This window comes from Centroberyx affinis, unplaced genomic scaffold (assembly GCF_046629955.1).
Source record: "Centroberyx affinis isolate AG114_WGS23_722 - 3 ecotype Tasmania unplaced genomic scaffold, CSIRO-AGI_Caff_v1 ptg002177l_1, whole genome shotgun sequence".
Lineage (NCBI taxonomy): Eukaryota > Metazoa > Chordata > Actinopteri > Beryciformes > Berycidae > Centroberyx > Centroberyx affinis.
In genome coordinates this window covers 101,886-117,211 of record NW_027280485.1, presented here as the reverse complement: position 1 = coordinate 117,211, position 15,326 = coordinate 101,886, and the positions used below count along the sequence as shown (strand labels likewise).

Genomic DNA, 15,326 nt, shown 5'->3' with positions numbered 1-15,326 from the left:
GGGCAACATGCAGAGATTCCTCTGTAGGGACAGCCGGCGTCCTGCGCTCCTGTGCACAACAGCCAGTTTGTGAGAGTATGTGTACTTTGTCCAGGCGAACACAGAGGCATGAGGACTGTCAGGTTAACTGTTAATCTGTGTGAGGATGCAGTGATTCATCCATTTAGAAAAAGTTGGAATCATTACTGTCAAGCAGGGTGGCTCTTATGAATGATACTTTTGGATGTCTAAATACAATCAAGGACACATTATAAACAGTTTAACCAGAGAAAATACTTTGCAGATTATCACTTTGACTGGAAAAAAAACAAACAGTACCTGTTGACATACTGACTCATTTTTAATAAGTAATACAATCAAATTCATTTCAGCAATCAGCCTGCTGATATTGAGTAGGGGATTTCATTATTTCAGTTGGATACATGATTCACCATCAAACCTTGAGAAATAGGGGTAAAACATACAAAATTATTCTTCCTCGAAATAAATGAAGACATTTAAACAATATCTTATTTGTAATTTACTTGTCACCAATTTTGTGCGTGGGTTTACTAGGAGGCAGCATGTGTGTGGTAACATTGACACATTAAAAAAAAAAAAAAACGTGGACTGAAGCTGTGGGAGAAACAAAGCTTTGGCACAAAACAGCAATGTTTCACAACAACATCAGTAAGCACCTATATGATGATGAGTGTTAAAAACAGTAACAATTACACAATAGAACGAGGTTTCAAGTCATTTCTTCCCCATTGTGCTCATCTCCATCACGTTTCCTTTAATGTTTGACTGTAATAATGGGGCCAGATGATTGCTTAGGGTAAAATACAAAAGATAGATAGACAAAACTGAAAAAACGTAATCCCCCTCCAAAATGACATGGCTCCTCTTTGGTCAATACTGAACATGACTCGTATGATCACACAACTGACATGAAAGATAATATTTCCTTGAGAATACAATAAAAGGTTTACTCAACAATACGTCTCCTCCAATGGATTTACACAAGTTTCAGACTGCAACATCTGCATCAGTAACTTCAGCCGTATTACTTTACTATTTCATATTGGCCCTGAGGCTGAGACAAATTAGTTCTACTCAATAGAATTGAATTCTACTCGTATGGTTCCACTATAAAAGACGGTCCATGTGTGTTGTGTTGTACTACTCATGGAGTGCATCATAAAATTCAAGAAAGAGACATACAAAACATTCATTTCCAATCTGCCCGAAAGAAAATAAAGCACCCAAATCATCTTTTTGAAAGTGTGTACATAAAAGGTTTGGATTTGACATGATTGTCGCAAAAGATGCAAACCCATACAATGCCTTTTAGTAAAAAATACAATTATCATTGAACACTGAATTTGTCACACTGTAGATAACTGTTTCTTTTTAATCCATGAAAGTGTTTTGATGTGTTCTTTAGTTAAGGGAAAATCTTAAAATGTCCTCATCATGATCAACTGGTTTAGATTTACTCGGTCTGAGTCGTTCGGTGAGCGCTGGAGTCAAGGAGTCCCAACCAGTGGGGTCGATGGTGTGTGGCAGCGTTTGAGACTCGTAGCGCGGGGTCAAGGGTTAGGCGAGGGGAAGACAGTTCTTTAGGTCGTACTGGTGTGAGTGAGGTTTATTTTTAAATGAGGGTGCAGACGCTAGGGAACAGTTCTTCAGGGCTGGACTGGTGTAGGACTCCTACTGTTCATGGTCATGTGTGGGCAGGTGTTGAACAAAACCATTCCGAACTTCACAAAACCCTACAAGAGAAAAGTGTCGGCAATGAGATCAAACCTCTTCTCAAACTACTTCTTTAGGTTGCATTTCACCTATTATTTAAATCCGCGCCAGAAATGCAATGAACATGCATTGGCTTAAAGAAGGGATGAGACAATATATTGAAATTCAATATATCGCAATACAAAAATGTGACAATATGCATCGTGGGTCAGAAAAATGAATCGTGATATCAAATACAATTTATTCTGATGTAGTAATCGCAAATGAGACGGCTTGACCATCGTAATTTCACAAGCTCTCCATCCAAATTATATTATCTGCACTTTGTAATTACACTGTTAAATTGTTGTTTACATTCTAGAAAGTCAATGCCATCGCTAGAAAGATTTGCGGCTCAGAAATTAACATAATTCTGGACAGTCAGACTTTGTTGTCATTGAACTTTTATTCATTACATCGTATCATGGTTGTATCGAATCATGAACCCCATATTGCGTATCGAATCGTACAGTGAGATAAGCATATCGTCCCATCCCTAGCTTAAAGCATTTATAACTCGGATACAAGAAAGCAAACCTGAAAGGAGTAAGAGCCTATATTTTGTATTTGCAGTTGAATAAAATAGGGATTTGGATGTTTTCTATGTGAGTCAGAAGTGCAGTAGAATATTTCACAGTCATGCATTTTCTTTGCAGCTTCCATTTATCCTCTTAGTCCTAAATTTGCAATAGACATGACCCGTTACCTATGAGCCTACCTACACAGCAGTAGAGCCAGGCCTACCTGTGCTATACACCCTCCATGTCCTCACTGCCGTTGCCCTCCTCCTTCAGAGCCTCTCCTTCACTGGCAGCCTCCTCAACGTGAGCCAGCATGTCGGCCATCAGCGCCTCCTCCAGCCTCTTCCTCACGCTGTAAACCAGCTCCTCCTGTTTCCTACACACAGACACACAACAGGAAACAGTTACCGCTGGCAGTTAGAGTTACGGCTACTGAATATAGCGACTGAATCAGCACAGAGCAGAGTGTGGGTTTTTAGAGAGAGCGGGGTCACTCTGTGTGGAATACGGAAACTTTGAACAAACTAAACTCAGTTCTCTTTAAGTGAATCAAAGATGACAAAAAATGAGAGAACACTCCTAGTTCAGATGTGGCAGATTTCTTGATTCATTCACATCTACATCTCTCGCAACCCTTTTACAGTTGTTATTGTGCTTGGTGACATACAATGGGAACCAACATCAAATGCACAAAACAGATAAGCCATTATTATTGCCTCCGCCAAGGAGGTTATGTTTTCGGTGCCGTTTGTTTGTTTGTTTGTCAGCAGGATTACGTAAAAACTACTGGGCCGATTTTCATGAAACTTCGTGGAAGGGTGTAGCATGGGCCAAGGAAGAACCCATTAAATTTTGGAGCGGATCAGACGTGCCTTTCTAGTTACATTAGTGACTGGCTCGTTGCATCCTGTTTTCAAACACACTGAAGGAGGTCTGTGTAGGATTTGTATCAGGGGGGTCTGAGTTTCTTTGTTCACAGGCGCACATGGTGACAAATTGCTCACGTTGACAAGTTCAGTTTAACGGCTGAAATGGAGCAAATACAGTAAAATTCAGTACATCATCAGGCACTGGATTTGAAATTTTAAACCTGACTTTAGTGCACATCAGTTTGTATCTGATATCAATCAAGATACTATATATTGTACATAGCGTATCCATGTGCGAGTGTGTGTTGTGTCTGCACACCTGATGTCCTCGTCGGTGACTATGAAGGCCTTGCACAGCGGCTGGGCGGTGTTGAGCCAGACTCCTGGGTTCTTCTCTACAGCGGCAGACAGCTGGCCGGTGATGGGGGCTGCGCTGGTGTGGAGCGCGCTCGCAATAGCCGACAGGAGAGTCTTGTCTGTGCAGCCTGGACCGACACCTGGGGGGGACAGTAGGCTGGTTATGAGAGATTTTTAACGGTCACAGCTTTAACATGGTCACTGTACTCATGCACAGTTCAGATACACGTTTAAAATAAACAGTGAGGAGTGTTTTTGATCGACTGTTGCAGTAATATTAAAAAGTCTCTTCAGAATATAATCAGTTCATTTGGTCTGAAGTAACAATGAGAAATAGTATATTACCTTGCAGGCCTTTGGGCAGCTCCATAGTTTTCACCAGCTCCTCTGCTATGTCATAAGCATTAAGACCGCTCAGTTTCTTCTCCCAAAACAGCTGTGGACAAAGAAAAAAGTGGGTTCATAATAGCAGTGACCAGTTTTGAGAGAAATAAATTCAACTCTTCCAAAGAATAGAAATGCATTGTTGCTCATCCACAGTCTGGAAAAACTAATAGACTATGAAAACATTCTTCCAGGTGCAAAGTTACACCTTTCATTCCGGACTGTGCATCACATTGTGCTTTCCCAGTTTGCATGGGACACTGAGGCCGCTTACCTGTCTGGGCTGGTCGACGGCTTTCTGAGGATCTGTCTTGACTTTGTTGCTGGGATGGTTGGTAACCTTGGTAACCGGCTGCTTAAAGATGGAGGCCGTCTGTCTGACTGGGAGTGACGTGTTCAGGTCAGGTTTGCCCTTTGAAAACACAGCACATACACACAGAGGGAGGACGAGGCCAGGAGGGACGATAGACAAAAGAGCAAGGAGAGAAAAATAGATATATTAGTAACATGTTATTTTATGAAGCTGCTGATTGCCACCAGTCAGAGAATCACACAAAACACACAGCTTTAAGAGGAGGCCTTAGAAAGCAAAGCAGAATTAATTGAGCCAACGTACAATCAAGTATGAAGCCCGACAAAACATATTGTAGGCAGAGATGATATGGGCCAGCATAGCTTACCAATTCAAAAACGGTATGTAAATGAGAAATCACCCCTATAACTCAATTCTAGACACTTCAAGTTGAATACCCAAGTCAGAATTCTTCCTTTACTGCTGCAATATTTTATTAATTGACACATTGCCATCTGGTGCGCTGATGAAATGCACCTGATGTTCGATATAATGAGCTGTTTACATAGTTTTTTGGCTAAAATTCTCACGTTGAACAGATATTTAAAGGACCCTGGTCTTTCTCCAAGAGGAAAATCCAACTTGATTAAGGTTGAAAAAGTTTCTCAAAATCCGCATGAAGTATTTATATGAAGGTCAGGTAGACTTTCTTGCCCTGATGAAGACCTTATGGTCGAAACGCATTGGCTCTAAACCATGACAACAATGGCTTTTTAAATTTCAAGCTTTTAGTCTCTTCCCTCCTTACTGGATTTAGAGTGCCTTGGACATTGTGCATACAGTTCAAGAGTTTGTTTTTTCTCACTGGGGGTTTTCAATCTTAGAGCTAGTATGTCAGATTTCTACATATTTATATGAGGGTGTTTCATTTGGAGCAGGGCTTAATTTGTACTATTAACAGATTACCAGGCTGCAATCCTCTCTAACAAAGGTCAAAACACACGGTCCAGTCGTGGTTGACGGACAGTGACCGAGTTCCTGGCATTGACGCTCTTCGCCTCACCTTGTTCTGGTTGTTGTTATCATAGCGCAGTCTCTGGCGGTTCTTGTTCAGCTTGCTCATCAGCATCTTCCCTGTGCGGAAATCAAAGGAGCTGAGGTCCATCTGGTTACCAAGGTAACGGGCCAGCTGAGGCTTGCTCCGAAACTTCTTCCCAGACGGACTAGCAGGGAGGCAGAGAGATGAGAAACCACAGAATGATACTAATCCTGACATGATCTTAAAACAAAAGATAGCGAGACGGGAGGCGGACAGACACGGAGACAGCAGAACAAGACGGACAGGTCACACTTCAAACTCACACCAACACAGCAGACACAAGAATATGTAAAAAAGGACCACAACATGCAACAAGTCAAATGCAAACAAAAGCAAAGCACATTCATATGTCGCCAATGACACTGAAATCACATTACTTTGTGACAATAGTGAAGTGGATGCAATCTTAGATGAATGCTCTACCCAAGTCCTGTAGCCTATTAACAGCTGATCAAGAACACGTATTTGTAATCAAATAAGGAGCAAATTTAATTATACAGAAAACATATTCAACAATATTGTAATTATCAGTGCTAAAAATAACCCTTAAACAGTTGGTGAACACAATGTACACACACTGATATGGCAACACTAACGTTTGATAAAATGTTTCAGAATGGAAACATTGTAACTCCACTTTTGGGAGCAACAACTTTGGAGAGCCTGTGCAATGACCAACAAAGGAACAACTGTTGATACGTGCTAGTAATTCATGCAAATGTAACTTACATCACACACCACAGTTAACACCAGTATGATTGTACAGTAGCCTACCACAAACTATACAACCGACCCGCCTCCCCCCTCTCTTGCCTCTGTTCCTCATCTTGTTCTTCTCCTCTGCTAAATAAAAACAAATCTGGCGTTGTTGAGTCACTTTAATAGGAAGTAAGAGTATTGCACTGAGATCACACGGAGGTTTTGTTGTAAGGCCTCGCCAGGCGACAGACTACTACTAGGCTACATGTCTGGGCTGGACCGGCTCCTTATCCCAACAATTATGAGAGCTGGCCTGGTTGGCCTAGTTGCCCTGCTGCAAATAGACCCCCCCTCCCCTCCCCATCCCAAACTTTATACCGTCCACCTTCCCCCTTATACTAATCCTGTCTGTTTCCGTCTCCCAACTCGGAGTCTTGTGCACCTGTAAGTTATGTAACCCTCGTTCATTTAGTACCTAAAATAATAGACATCGCTTTTTCCAGCTGACAAACCCGACTTTCTGGTCACTTCTTCCATTTTCCAGCCCTTGGGGAGAGCAGAGCAATCCCACCTTTTCTTCTCCATTTCCCACGCGAGTTGCCTAGAAATCCACTAAACTTCTAGCGACTAGCCAACTCGTATTTTAAGAAATCTGGTGGATTTTTTTGGGGTAGGCCTGTATCGCTTCTCACGCTTTTGTTTCGACCATATTACAACGTGCGTTCCCTGTAATGGGATCTCCCTGCCGACAACATCGCATCTCTTTGTCGTTGAGAAGATCGCTCCGCCGCGGACCTCAGCCACATCACTACCTGCCTGTCTCGCCGGGGCAAGAGGGCTACATCCGCAAGGAAAACATAGGACAGTACGGCTGCGTCAAGCCAGCGAGAGTGAGCCAGGACAGGACAGGAAATTAGGTGGCTTCGCCTTCAAAATAAAAGCGCAAACATGTCACTATCGGAAAGATTGCATCAAAATAAAATACTACAAGGGATTATTAGCTTAAGTTAAACTTTATATGTTAATAGATACTAAAAAATAGCACATTGTATTGCGGGCCATGGTAAAAATACAAATATTCCACTTTGGTTCTTTGTTTGATTCATAAAAACGTCGCATACCTTATGTCAATCAATAAGGGTTTTATTTTCAAAAACATTTGACCGGAAAATCTATTTTTTTATTCTGTCTCACTTGACACTGGTGGACAGTACTACAGTAATGTTAACCTATGGGAAACATAAATTACTGTAACAAATAGATCGCACATAGTAAGCACGATGAAGTGATGGCAGCAATTGTGGATTATACGAAATGAATAGATCTACGAGAGGCAATAACATACTGCTTTATTTGTAGCTCAATCAATAAGCCAGTGATTTTAAAGTTTCATGTAGGCTACGTGAAACTGGAGAATCGTTTCATCACGACAATGTACCCTTGTCATTCAGACTTGGAGCCGGCTTTTATGAATGAACAAAGTAGGTCTTGTCGATCAAATACAGACACCATTTTAAAGCATGTCATGCATTTGAGGAAGCTTTGTGTATAAAAACATGATGCAGTAAAATTATTAACCGCCCTTTGAGGTTAAAATCTATGTCGAAATAGCAAATAGCCGATCCAGTATGCTGAATCCGTGCTTCAATTCAACGTTGATTGTCAACATCAAGAAAATTATATCACACAATTAAACCCATAAAAACATTTACAATCTAGCTGGAGATCACTGCACAGCATTGCTATTTGCAATACCGAGACCACCGAGCGCCTGTGCCTAATCGATGATAAACATACTTTACAAATGCATTATGAAAACGACACATTGCGCATCAAATGCTGAAATTATTAAACCCCTAGCTGATACTTTGCATTATCCTTCAGATGATATACTTACTCGTTTTTATCCATCTTGAAGACACTATCTCGTTTTCTCCCTTTCGCTGTGTTAAATCCCTTCTCCCCTCTCCTCTTTCAGTCCCCTCCCCCTTCGATGGGAGAAATGAAAGACATTATCCACGCAAAATTCGCAGTCTGGCTGATAAAATGACTATAATGTCTGCCCGAAACTAGCTTATCCTCAGAGAGCAATCATGTCTAATGAAACCTGTGAATACGCCTGTAACTAAGCATGCATTTGAAATTATCTGTCACATAAACTCTGTGTGAGGCTAAACTACAAACTAAACTACAGAGTTATTTCACTCTGCTTTTACAATACAACTACAATGACCTGACCAATTGTTACAGGTCGGGGCTAGAAATCCAGACCTTTAAAACTGTCCCATGCACTGTGGTAAATGCACATACCAAAAGAAAACGGACGTATATTCATACCTTGTTATATTTATTCAAAAATTCTGGTATATGAAGCATGAAACACATAATACATTGGAAACCTCTCACCAAGCACAGTTGCTGCAAAACATTTGAATAGTTGGCAATGTGTAGAATAATTTGACAAACACTTGGGTAATAAAGATTTATTCACATTAAATATAATAAAGGATCAAAAACAGCATTAATACAGATGACATAATTTAGTGCAAACTCCTAACAAGCCCTCAGCGACAGACTGATTGTAGTGCCATGGCATCCCCCTGCGTTGAGTAAGCACTGCACCCATGCGCCCATCCCCAACTTCTGGTCCTGTAGACAGACACACAGCCCATTCATTAGCAAAATGTACATAAATAGCTCTGTTTGAATATGTGAAAAGCACATCCTTCCTGTCAGTGAGGCTGGATTTATGCTGCCCTCTTGAGAAATTCCCTGTCTGACACAACTGAACAAGGTCGGACATGACTGCATTTAAACAAGGGTTGCAGGGTGGTGATGGTGGTGGGGCAGAAAGATTGAGATGGGTGTGGGGGGCTACAAAGGTGTACAAACACTACACTATAATAATACACTGCACATGAGATCTGTTGGGCTAGTTCTGCTTAATGTAGATTCTTTAAATTTTAGTTTTTGCCACAATTGACTCATTTTATCTTTCAGTCTGACCCCTTTGCAATGCTTTGGCTTGTACAGAAGCCCCAAGCCACTACACCTGTGCACAATTGTCAATTGACAAGCAGCTCGATCTGTGTCCCCTTGAGTTGCAGTCTACAGTAATCATTGGTTCAGCATCAATGTTTTAGATGTTGGAGTCACAGGCATTTTCTGACCTCAATATGGGGTCACCTGCTATTTTTGCTTAGATGCACTAGTGGAGATCTGACAATATGACAGGTGTAAGCAAGCATGACAGCAAATTCAACTAGTGACCCGAGAGTGCTAGTTTGAAATTTCAGTACAAGCACTTGGCATGGCCTACACCTGTTTGTCACATCTCAGATCTTCATGACTAGGCATTGGGTAGGGATTTGCTAATCAGTGGGGCTGAAGCTAATGGGCGAACCAACCAGTACATTTAAAAAGTGTGTGAATCAAAGCTTAATTAAAGATGTGTTGCTACAATAACAACTCACTCACAATGCATAGCCTTATGACACTTTACTCATCACTCTTGAACTTCCCGTTTATGTATGGGACATAGTCCAGAATTATCCGCCAGTCTGTAAAGTGAACCAGTGCCACTCCGCCTACAGTTCCCCAGCCAATCATGTTTGGTACCCTGGACAGAAGAGAACAGTGGGAGTCAGAAATGAACCAGAATTTAAACCATCCTATGAACTTCACCACCCTGTTTCTCTATATATTTATCTAATGTACCTTGGGTAAAGATAGGCCTAAACCAAGCTGCCATGATGATACTTCACTTTAGCATGACATTTTCACTTGTAGTGACCCAGTATCTATTCACATGACTCACTTGCTTTCATTTTATAAACTTAGTAAAAGTCATATTTTCAAGATTTGTGAACTACGGCAATGTGGACTCCAAAAACTGTATTTATCACTATGTCCTAAGTTATTTTTTGTTGTAATTACTGATAACCGGAATCACAGGAAACAGCTTGAATACTGCTACAGACTTCGGTTCCTGTGGACAATTGGAGGTTAAATGCTACCAAATTCGTATTGGGATATGCATGGTTAAAAAGTGAAAATTTGAGATAATTAATTACTGCTTTCAACTGTCAGCATCAGAGTTTAGCACACCTACAGCCTCCCAGTCTTTCACTCCACTGTGTTCACTCTGCAAGGCTGAGCATGCCACAAAGATAAGCTGCTGGGCAATTTCACAGTACACTATGAGCTCGAGTCAGTTCTTTTCCCCCTTAAAATACCAAATTATCATGTGACTTACAGCAGCCTGATACTATTTAATATATACTGTATATTTACATGATAAAGAATGAAATCAACTTAATGAGTAAATTACTTAATAAATAAAATGTGGGATTACACTCCACTACTTCATAGGAGCAGTCTTGTACTGCAAATTAAATCAAAGCCTTTCGTTATCAGTCTCAATATTTCACAAACAGCTGGTAGCGTTTACATTAAAGTTTCATCTTTATCTTTTTTGTGCAAAGCTGGTATCAGCCTCTAGTGCATCAGAGAAAATACATGTACAGACAAGCGACAGTCTTTTCTACAGACAGTTTATATTGTAATTTCGACAGTATATTTTTGTATGATCAACGAAAACGCATACCCATGCTTTTGACCCATTAGTTCACTATTTAAGGTTAGCTAGCTGATGCTCAATCTAAATCAAATAAGGATGATTAACAGCAATTAATGTCCAACCTACCTGAGATGAGTAAATTAGCCAAAGGGCTAAGGCATAATTACAGCAGTATAAGATATTGAACTGAGACATTTAGCATAGATGTTACATCAAATACAAATGTTAACATTGAGTAAACCCTGCCACTTACCCCCTTTACTTACTACGTAGTTAGCCGATGCTAACTAGTTTAGCTAAATTGTATGGCATAAAGTGCCAGTAGCTAACGTTCGCTAACCTAGATAATCCAAACAGTTGGGTCATACAGGACGTGCAGGCATTGACAGCGTCATTTTGAACATGACAAAAGCTCCCACAGATTACTTCTAACACATTACTATACATCTGCTATTGTTCAACTTACCACGTCCTTAGAATAGAAATGTACTTGGTACCAACGACTTTGTTTAGTATTTTCTGCACCATTCTGACCTTCCCTCTTGAAGTTCGTTACTCCATGCAATCTTTCCTCGGTGATGGCTGTTAAGGACCCATGGACTGCCTATTCTTATGCCTGTTGAAAATAACCACCTAGCTGCGCAGCCGCCCAGGGTCATATCAGGACACTTTAGAAGTTTATTTTGACAGCGCTGTGTTTTAAAGGAGCAATGCTCTAAAATGAAGTTTATTTTGACAGTGCAGTGTTTTAAAGGAGCAATGCTCTAAAATGATTGTCTTTAAGAGACCTTCTAGCTAGTACTAGAGTCCTTTATGAAATGATATCTAATGGAATTAACTATCATCATGCCTTGAATTTAACGAAATGATGCCTTTGATGGCATACACTAGTCACAAATGTCATTTATCTGAAACCGTCTATTACCATAGGACAATATGGACAAATTCATTTTCCGAACTACAATAAACCCTTTATTACAATGTTTTCCTTTATTTTCCTTTTTATGTATACAAGATTCAAAAGCCAGACATTGGAAAAGGTATAATTCTGTTATTAAAAATGGCACATTTATTGCTACATTACTGTTATATACAGGACAGTTCTCAACTACTTTATATATATATATATATATATAAACAAAATAACAAAAAGGAGACTGGGATTGGAGGCACTCAGAGGAACTGTGTCCTCACTCCAAGATGTCAGGCTCTGTAGCTGTGAATGTAGCTACTTCTTTCAACACTCAATAATCAACCCCCCCACCCCCTTTTGAGTTCAACAAAGATATGACAAAATGGGTGAAAGCAAGTTTTTATTACTGCTTTCTTATACCAAAACAAATCAAGTTCAAGCCCATCAACTGAACACTTTCCATCATATTAATATTATAATTAGCTGTTAACATTGTATGCTCCTGCAGTTGTTGAGGAGGTTGCTTTTCTTCAGTTTTCAAACAGAATGTGTGTCAAGACTCATGTCAAGAGACATAGTTTAGACCCTCCAAGTTCCCCCCCTAACAAATAACTGAGTATATAGCTTGTAGGCTACAGGTTGTTGTCATTGTGGGATGTTCACAGAATACTATATGACATCAAACCAGATGTCAAATTCCCCCAGGAACAAATCTGCAATATTTAGAACACATATTGATCTTGTAATAATAGAAAACTTCAAAAACAACTCTTTGAAAGAAGTGTACAGAACCTCTCACAAAAAGTCACTGTCAGCGCCACCAAAGAGCTGGCATTCAGAAGAGTGAAAGGGCAGCGGTGTAAAGGAAATTGTCAATGAAGACTAAATATACTGAAAGTCACTGCAGCAGAGGACTTGCACTCTGTTACACAGAAACTTAAATTGCTGCAAGTTATTAAAAGAAGCTCCAGTTACTATGGAAAATAAAAACAGCTTCCTACATCAAAGCTGAAGCCACACATACACGGACATGTTAATGTGCATCAAAAAGCAGACAATGAGAGTCTCTTGAACCCCGTAGTGTTGAGTGATTTAGCAATATGGGGCAGATAGAAAGATAAACTCATGACCTGAACCCATGACCTTAACTAAAACAGCAGTTTGGACAATATAGTCATAATCCAGTTGAATAATTAGAAGAAAGGAACAAAAACTAAACAAGATCTACATAGCATTTATTTATTTAACTAGATACATTGAAAAAATTCTCTTTATACCATTTTAAACTTCTTCCTGAAAATTGAAAAAGCATAGGAGAGGGGAGGGTGGGGGAATGAACAGGTACCTCTTTAATCTCCGTGATAAATGAAATGATATGGTTTACAAAATAAAACTGTCTTAAATGAAAATACAAGTTCAGGCACTGATAAGGTATCACTCTCCCATTATGACATCTTAAGTCTCGAGAATGAAAAGGCCACACTATTGATTTGTATAGGTCTTTTTCTTCATCTCTTTTTCTAGAAATTAAACTCAGATCTTTCAATACCAAGATCACGGGACACACAAAATGCTCTACCTCCCATCTGTGATTACATGTTGGTAAAGACCATTCACAACATGAGACGATATGGGAATAACATCACAATAACACTGTTTTGTTCTCCATATTATCTTTTATCTTACACTCAAATACCGACGTCTGCCTCCAAAATAAATGTGCAGGATACTATAGTGAGCTGCACACCGAGAACCACTTGGTAGAGTGCAGACATTAAAAAAAAAAAAGAAAAAAAAGAAACAACGCTGAAATGAAAACGATGATACTGGACTGACAAAAACCCAGGAATATAAATTTGAAAATGAAGGCGATCCACATTTGTATGGTAGCTACATTCAAAAAACCAGTTGCATAATTACTGTTAGGAGAGACAAAAAAATCCCTTCCCACATTTTGCCTCATGGTGCCTCACCGCTATAGAGTAAGAACACTTCAACAGGACTGTGGCACACACTCCATCCACATATCCCCAAATGGAGAAAAAAAATTCATCTGGGTAACTGACAATACACCTTCTTTCTAATCCCATGAACTAAAACTATTTTTTAGGCCATTGTGTCACCTTTTAGATGACCAACTCGGGGAATAAAGGATACACCAAAGGCTTACAAACGTTTTCATTTATCCCAAGTTGATCCTTTCCCTCCGCCATCCTGGCTGAGCAAAGTACAGTTCAATTTTGAATTAATTTTTGAACAATGTCATTTAAATGTCAAATATCCCCTCATTCAGCTCATCTACAATACACTCTAAACTTCAAACTAATATTGCCATTTGTTATTTAGAAATCTACAATGTATAGACTAACAAAAAATATATATTCTTATATATATTTAATTTTGCAAAATGAAACAATATCAGAGTAATGTATGGATGAAGTGAATTTACACATCACACTCTTGTCTCAGTAAGAAAACATGAGAACTTACTCAGGAGGAAGGTGAGGGGCTGAGTAATTCAGTGGGAATGCTCATTTAGGAAAAGAAAGCCTCTGTTATGCAAAGGCTTGTCTGCTACTACAACAGCGGGCTGATAAGATTCCCTCTCTCAACGGAACCTAGATAGTTTTTAGTCTGTTTAGAACATCAATTAAGGGGCAAAAACTTGAGCTGTTTGTCTGCTGGCATCGTCAGGAAACCATTTCAAGTAAGCAACAGCAACAGTGCTGATCACTTAGCAAGCGTGTCTCAAATGGCTTTTATACAAGACTCGAAATGCACTGCAGGTTGACACTCTTAACTTTCAGCCTAATATATATACAACTGTGCTTTGTTTCGTCTACCTATGCTTTAGTAAATAAAGCAGTACAAAAACCTGAACCTATGACAAGGGAGTACTGGAGTTAACACTAGAATGTCTGGTCAATAAACAGGAAGGTTTCGTAGTTGACCGATTCTACCACTTTGGATAAATCCTAACTTTCAAGGAAGGAGTCTCCCCTTCCAACTCTCCAGATGCCTTGTGGGATGAGACAGGGCGTCAGTCAGACAGTCTCTAGGTCAGAGTTCCTGTCATTCATGTAAGCTGTGTTTGAATTGTCAAAACCTTGACCTTTTCCTTTTGACTTTTCTACTGCTCTCCCCAAACATTTGCTAACAAGATGAAGGAAAAAGCGTCAGAATTTTAGACAATTCAACTTCAGCTATGGGCTTGGTTACATAACATATGTAAGACTGTACCATCACGCTGGGAATGACATACTACATTAAAAATAATTGCTCATACACATAAGCAATCCCTCACAATAAATGTTCCTCATATGTAAAGCAATTTGCTTAAATGTCTCATAGAAAACATGTAACAATTAGGCACAAATCCTTGATTAAATTTGTTGGTTGTCAGGTCTCCTGTCTTTCACCAGAGCACCTCTCGGCAGTGTGTAAAGTCCTAATTCGTGGCAGGACAAAAGTACTCCGGTGTTCCATCATCTTATGGAAGCCAAAAAAGAAAAAAAAAATCTTACATGTATAAAAACAAAGCAAAACTAAAAGTTCTTCACATTTGAGCTGGTAGTCATGGTCGGGAGTGCGACAAACAGGCTGTGTCAGTTTTGGCAGTATGCATGTGTGTACAAGAGTGTGTGAATGTGCATCTTGAAACTGAAACGGACAATACACAGACACGTCCATATCTACACACACACACTGAGAAGAATGGGTGGAAGAATCTGTTAAGGCCACATCCTCTGAGAGCCAAGGAAATCCCACCAGATCTGTAAAAATGAAGGGACCACAAATATTGTGACAGTGTTCTATTATGAATACAAACATCAAGCAAAA

At 39.8% G+C, this 15,326-nt stretch overlaps 3 protein-coding genes across 7 annotated transcripts in view; all 3 read right to left on the bottom strand.

The window, feature by feature from the left end:
• Positions 1-333: 333 nt before the first annotated feature.
• On the bottom strand, positions 334-7,955 carry mbd3b (methyl-CpG binding domain protein 3b). 2 transcript variants are annotated; one of them, XM_071532244.1, is made up of 7 exons: positions 7,892-7,955; positions 5,260-5,419; positions 4,179-4,316; positions 3,866-3,956; positions 3,483-3,660; positions 2,518-2,670; positions 334-1,754 (listed from the first exon to the last, which is right to left on the bottom strand). In XM_071532244.1, exons 1-6 carry the CDS (start codon positions 7,903-7,905, stop codon positions 2,523-2,525), a joined length of 729 nt encoding a protein of 242 aa, XP_071388345.1. In that variant the 5' UTR covers positions 7,906-7,955; the 3' UTR covers positions 334-1,754; positions 2,518-2,522. The 2 variants fall into 2 exon arrangements, with proteins under 2 accessions (XP_071388345.1, XP_071388343.1); XM_071532242.1 differs by lacking the exon at positions 7,892-7,955 and adding an exon at positions 6,470-6,768.
• A 507-nt stretch (positions 7,956-8,462) lies between these two features.
• LOC139654956 (cytochrome b-c1 complex subunit 10-like) lies at positions 8,463-11,169 on the bottom strand. The gene is made up of 3 exons (XM_071532231.1): positions 11,040-11,169; positions 9,472-9,613; positions 8,463-8,643 (listed from the first exon to the last, which is right to left on the bottom strand). Exons 1-2 carry the CDS (start codon positions 11,099-11,101, stop codon positions 9,493-9,495), a joined length of 183 nt encoding a protein of 60 aa, XP_071388332.1. The 5' UTR covers positions 11,102-11,169; the 3' UTR covers positions 8,463-8,643; positions 9,472-9,492.
• Positions 11,170-11,547: 378 nt separating this feature from the next.
• Positions 11,548-15,326, bottom strand: part of tcf3b (transcription factor 3b) — a 30,018-nt gene continuing 26,239 nt past the window's right edge. For all 4 annotated transcript variants that reach the window (XM_071532238.1, XM_071532239.1, XM_071532240.1 and 1 more), the window contains one exon: positions 11,548-15,259. The gene's annotated coding sequence lies outside the window, so the exon portion shown is untranslated. The remainder of the gene's footprint in view (positions 15,260-15,326) is intronic.

What these genes read in the sequence shown, in the direction of transcription:
- mbd3b (XM_071532242.1), bottom strand. Translation starts at nt 6,579, where the DNA reads ATGGAGAAGAAAAGGTGGGATTGCTCTGCTCTCCCCAAGGGCTGGAAA. An exon ending in AGCGATGTCTATTATTTTAG is followed by an intron (nt 5,420 to 6,469) that starts GTACTAAATGAA and finishes CCTCCCTGCTAG; the next exon opens with TCCGTCTGGGAAGAAGTTTC. An exon ending in CCGTCGACCAGCCCAGACAG is followed by an intron (nt 3,957 to 4,178) that starts GTAAGCGGCCTC and finishes CTTTGTCCACAG; the next exon opens with CTGTTTTGGGAGAAGAAACT.
- LOC139654956 (XM_071532231.1), bottom strand. Translation starts at nt 11,101, where the DNA reads ATGGTGCAGAAAATACTAAACAAAGTCGTTGGTACCAAGTACATTTCT. An exon ending in ATTTCTATTCTAAGGACGTG is followed by an intron (nt 9,614 to 11,039) that starts GTAAGTTGAACA and finishes TCTTCTGTCCAG; the next exon opens with GGTACCAAACATGATTGGCT.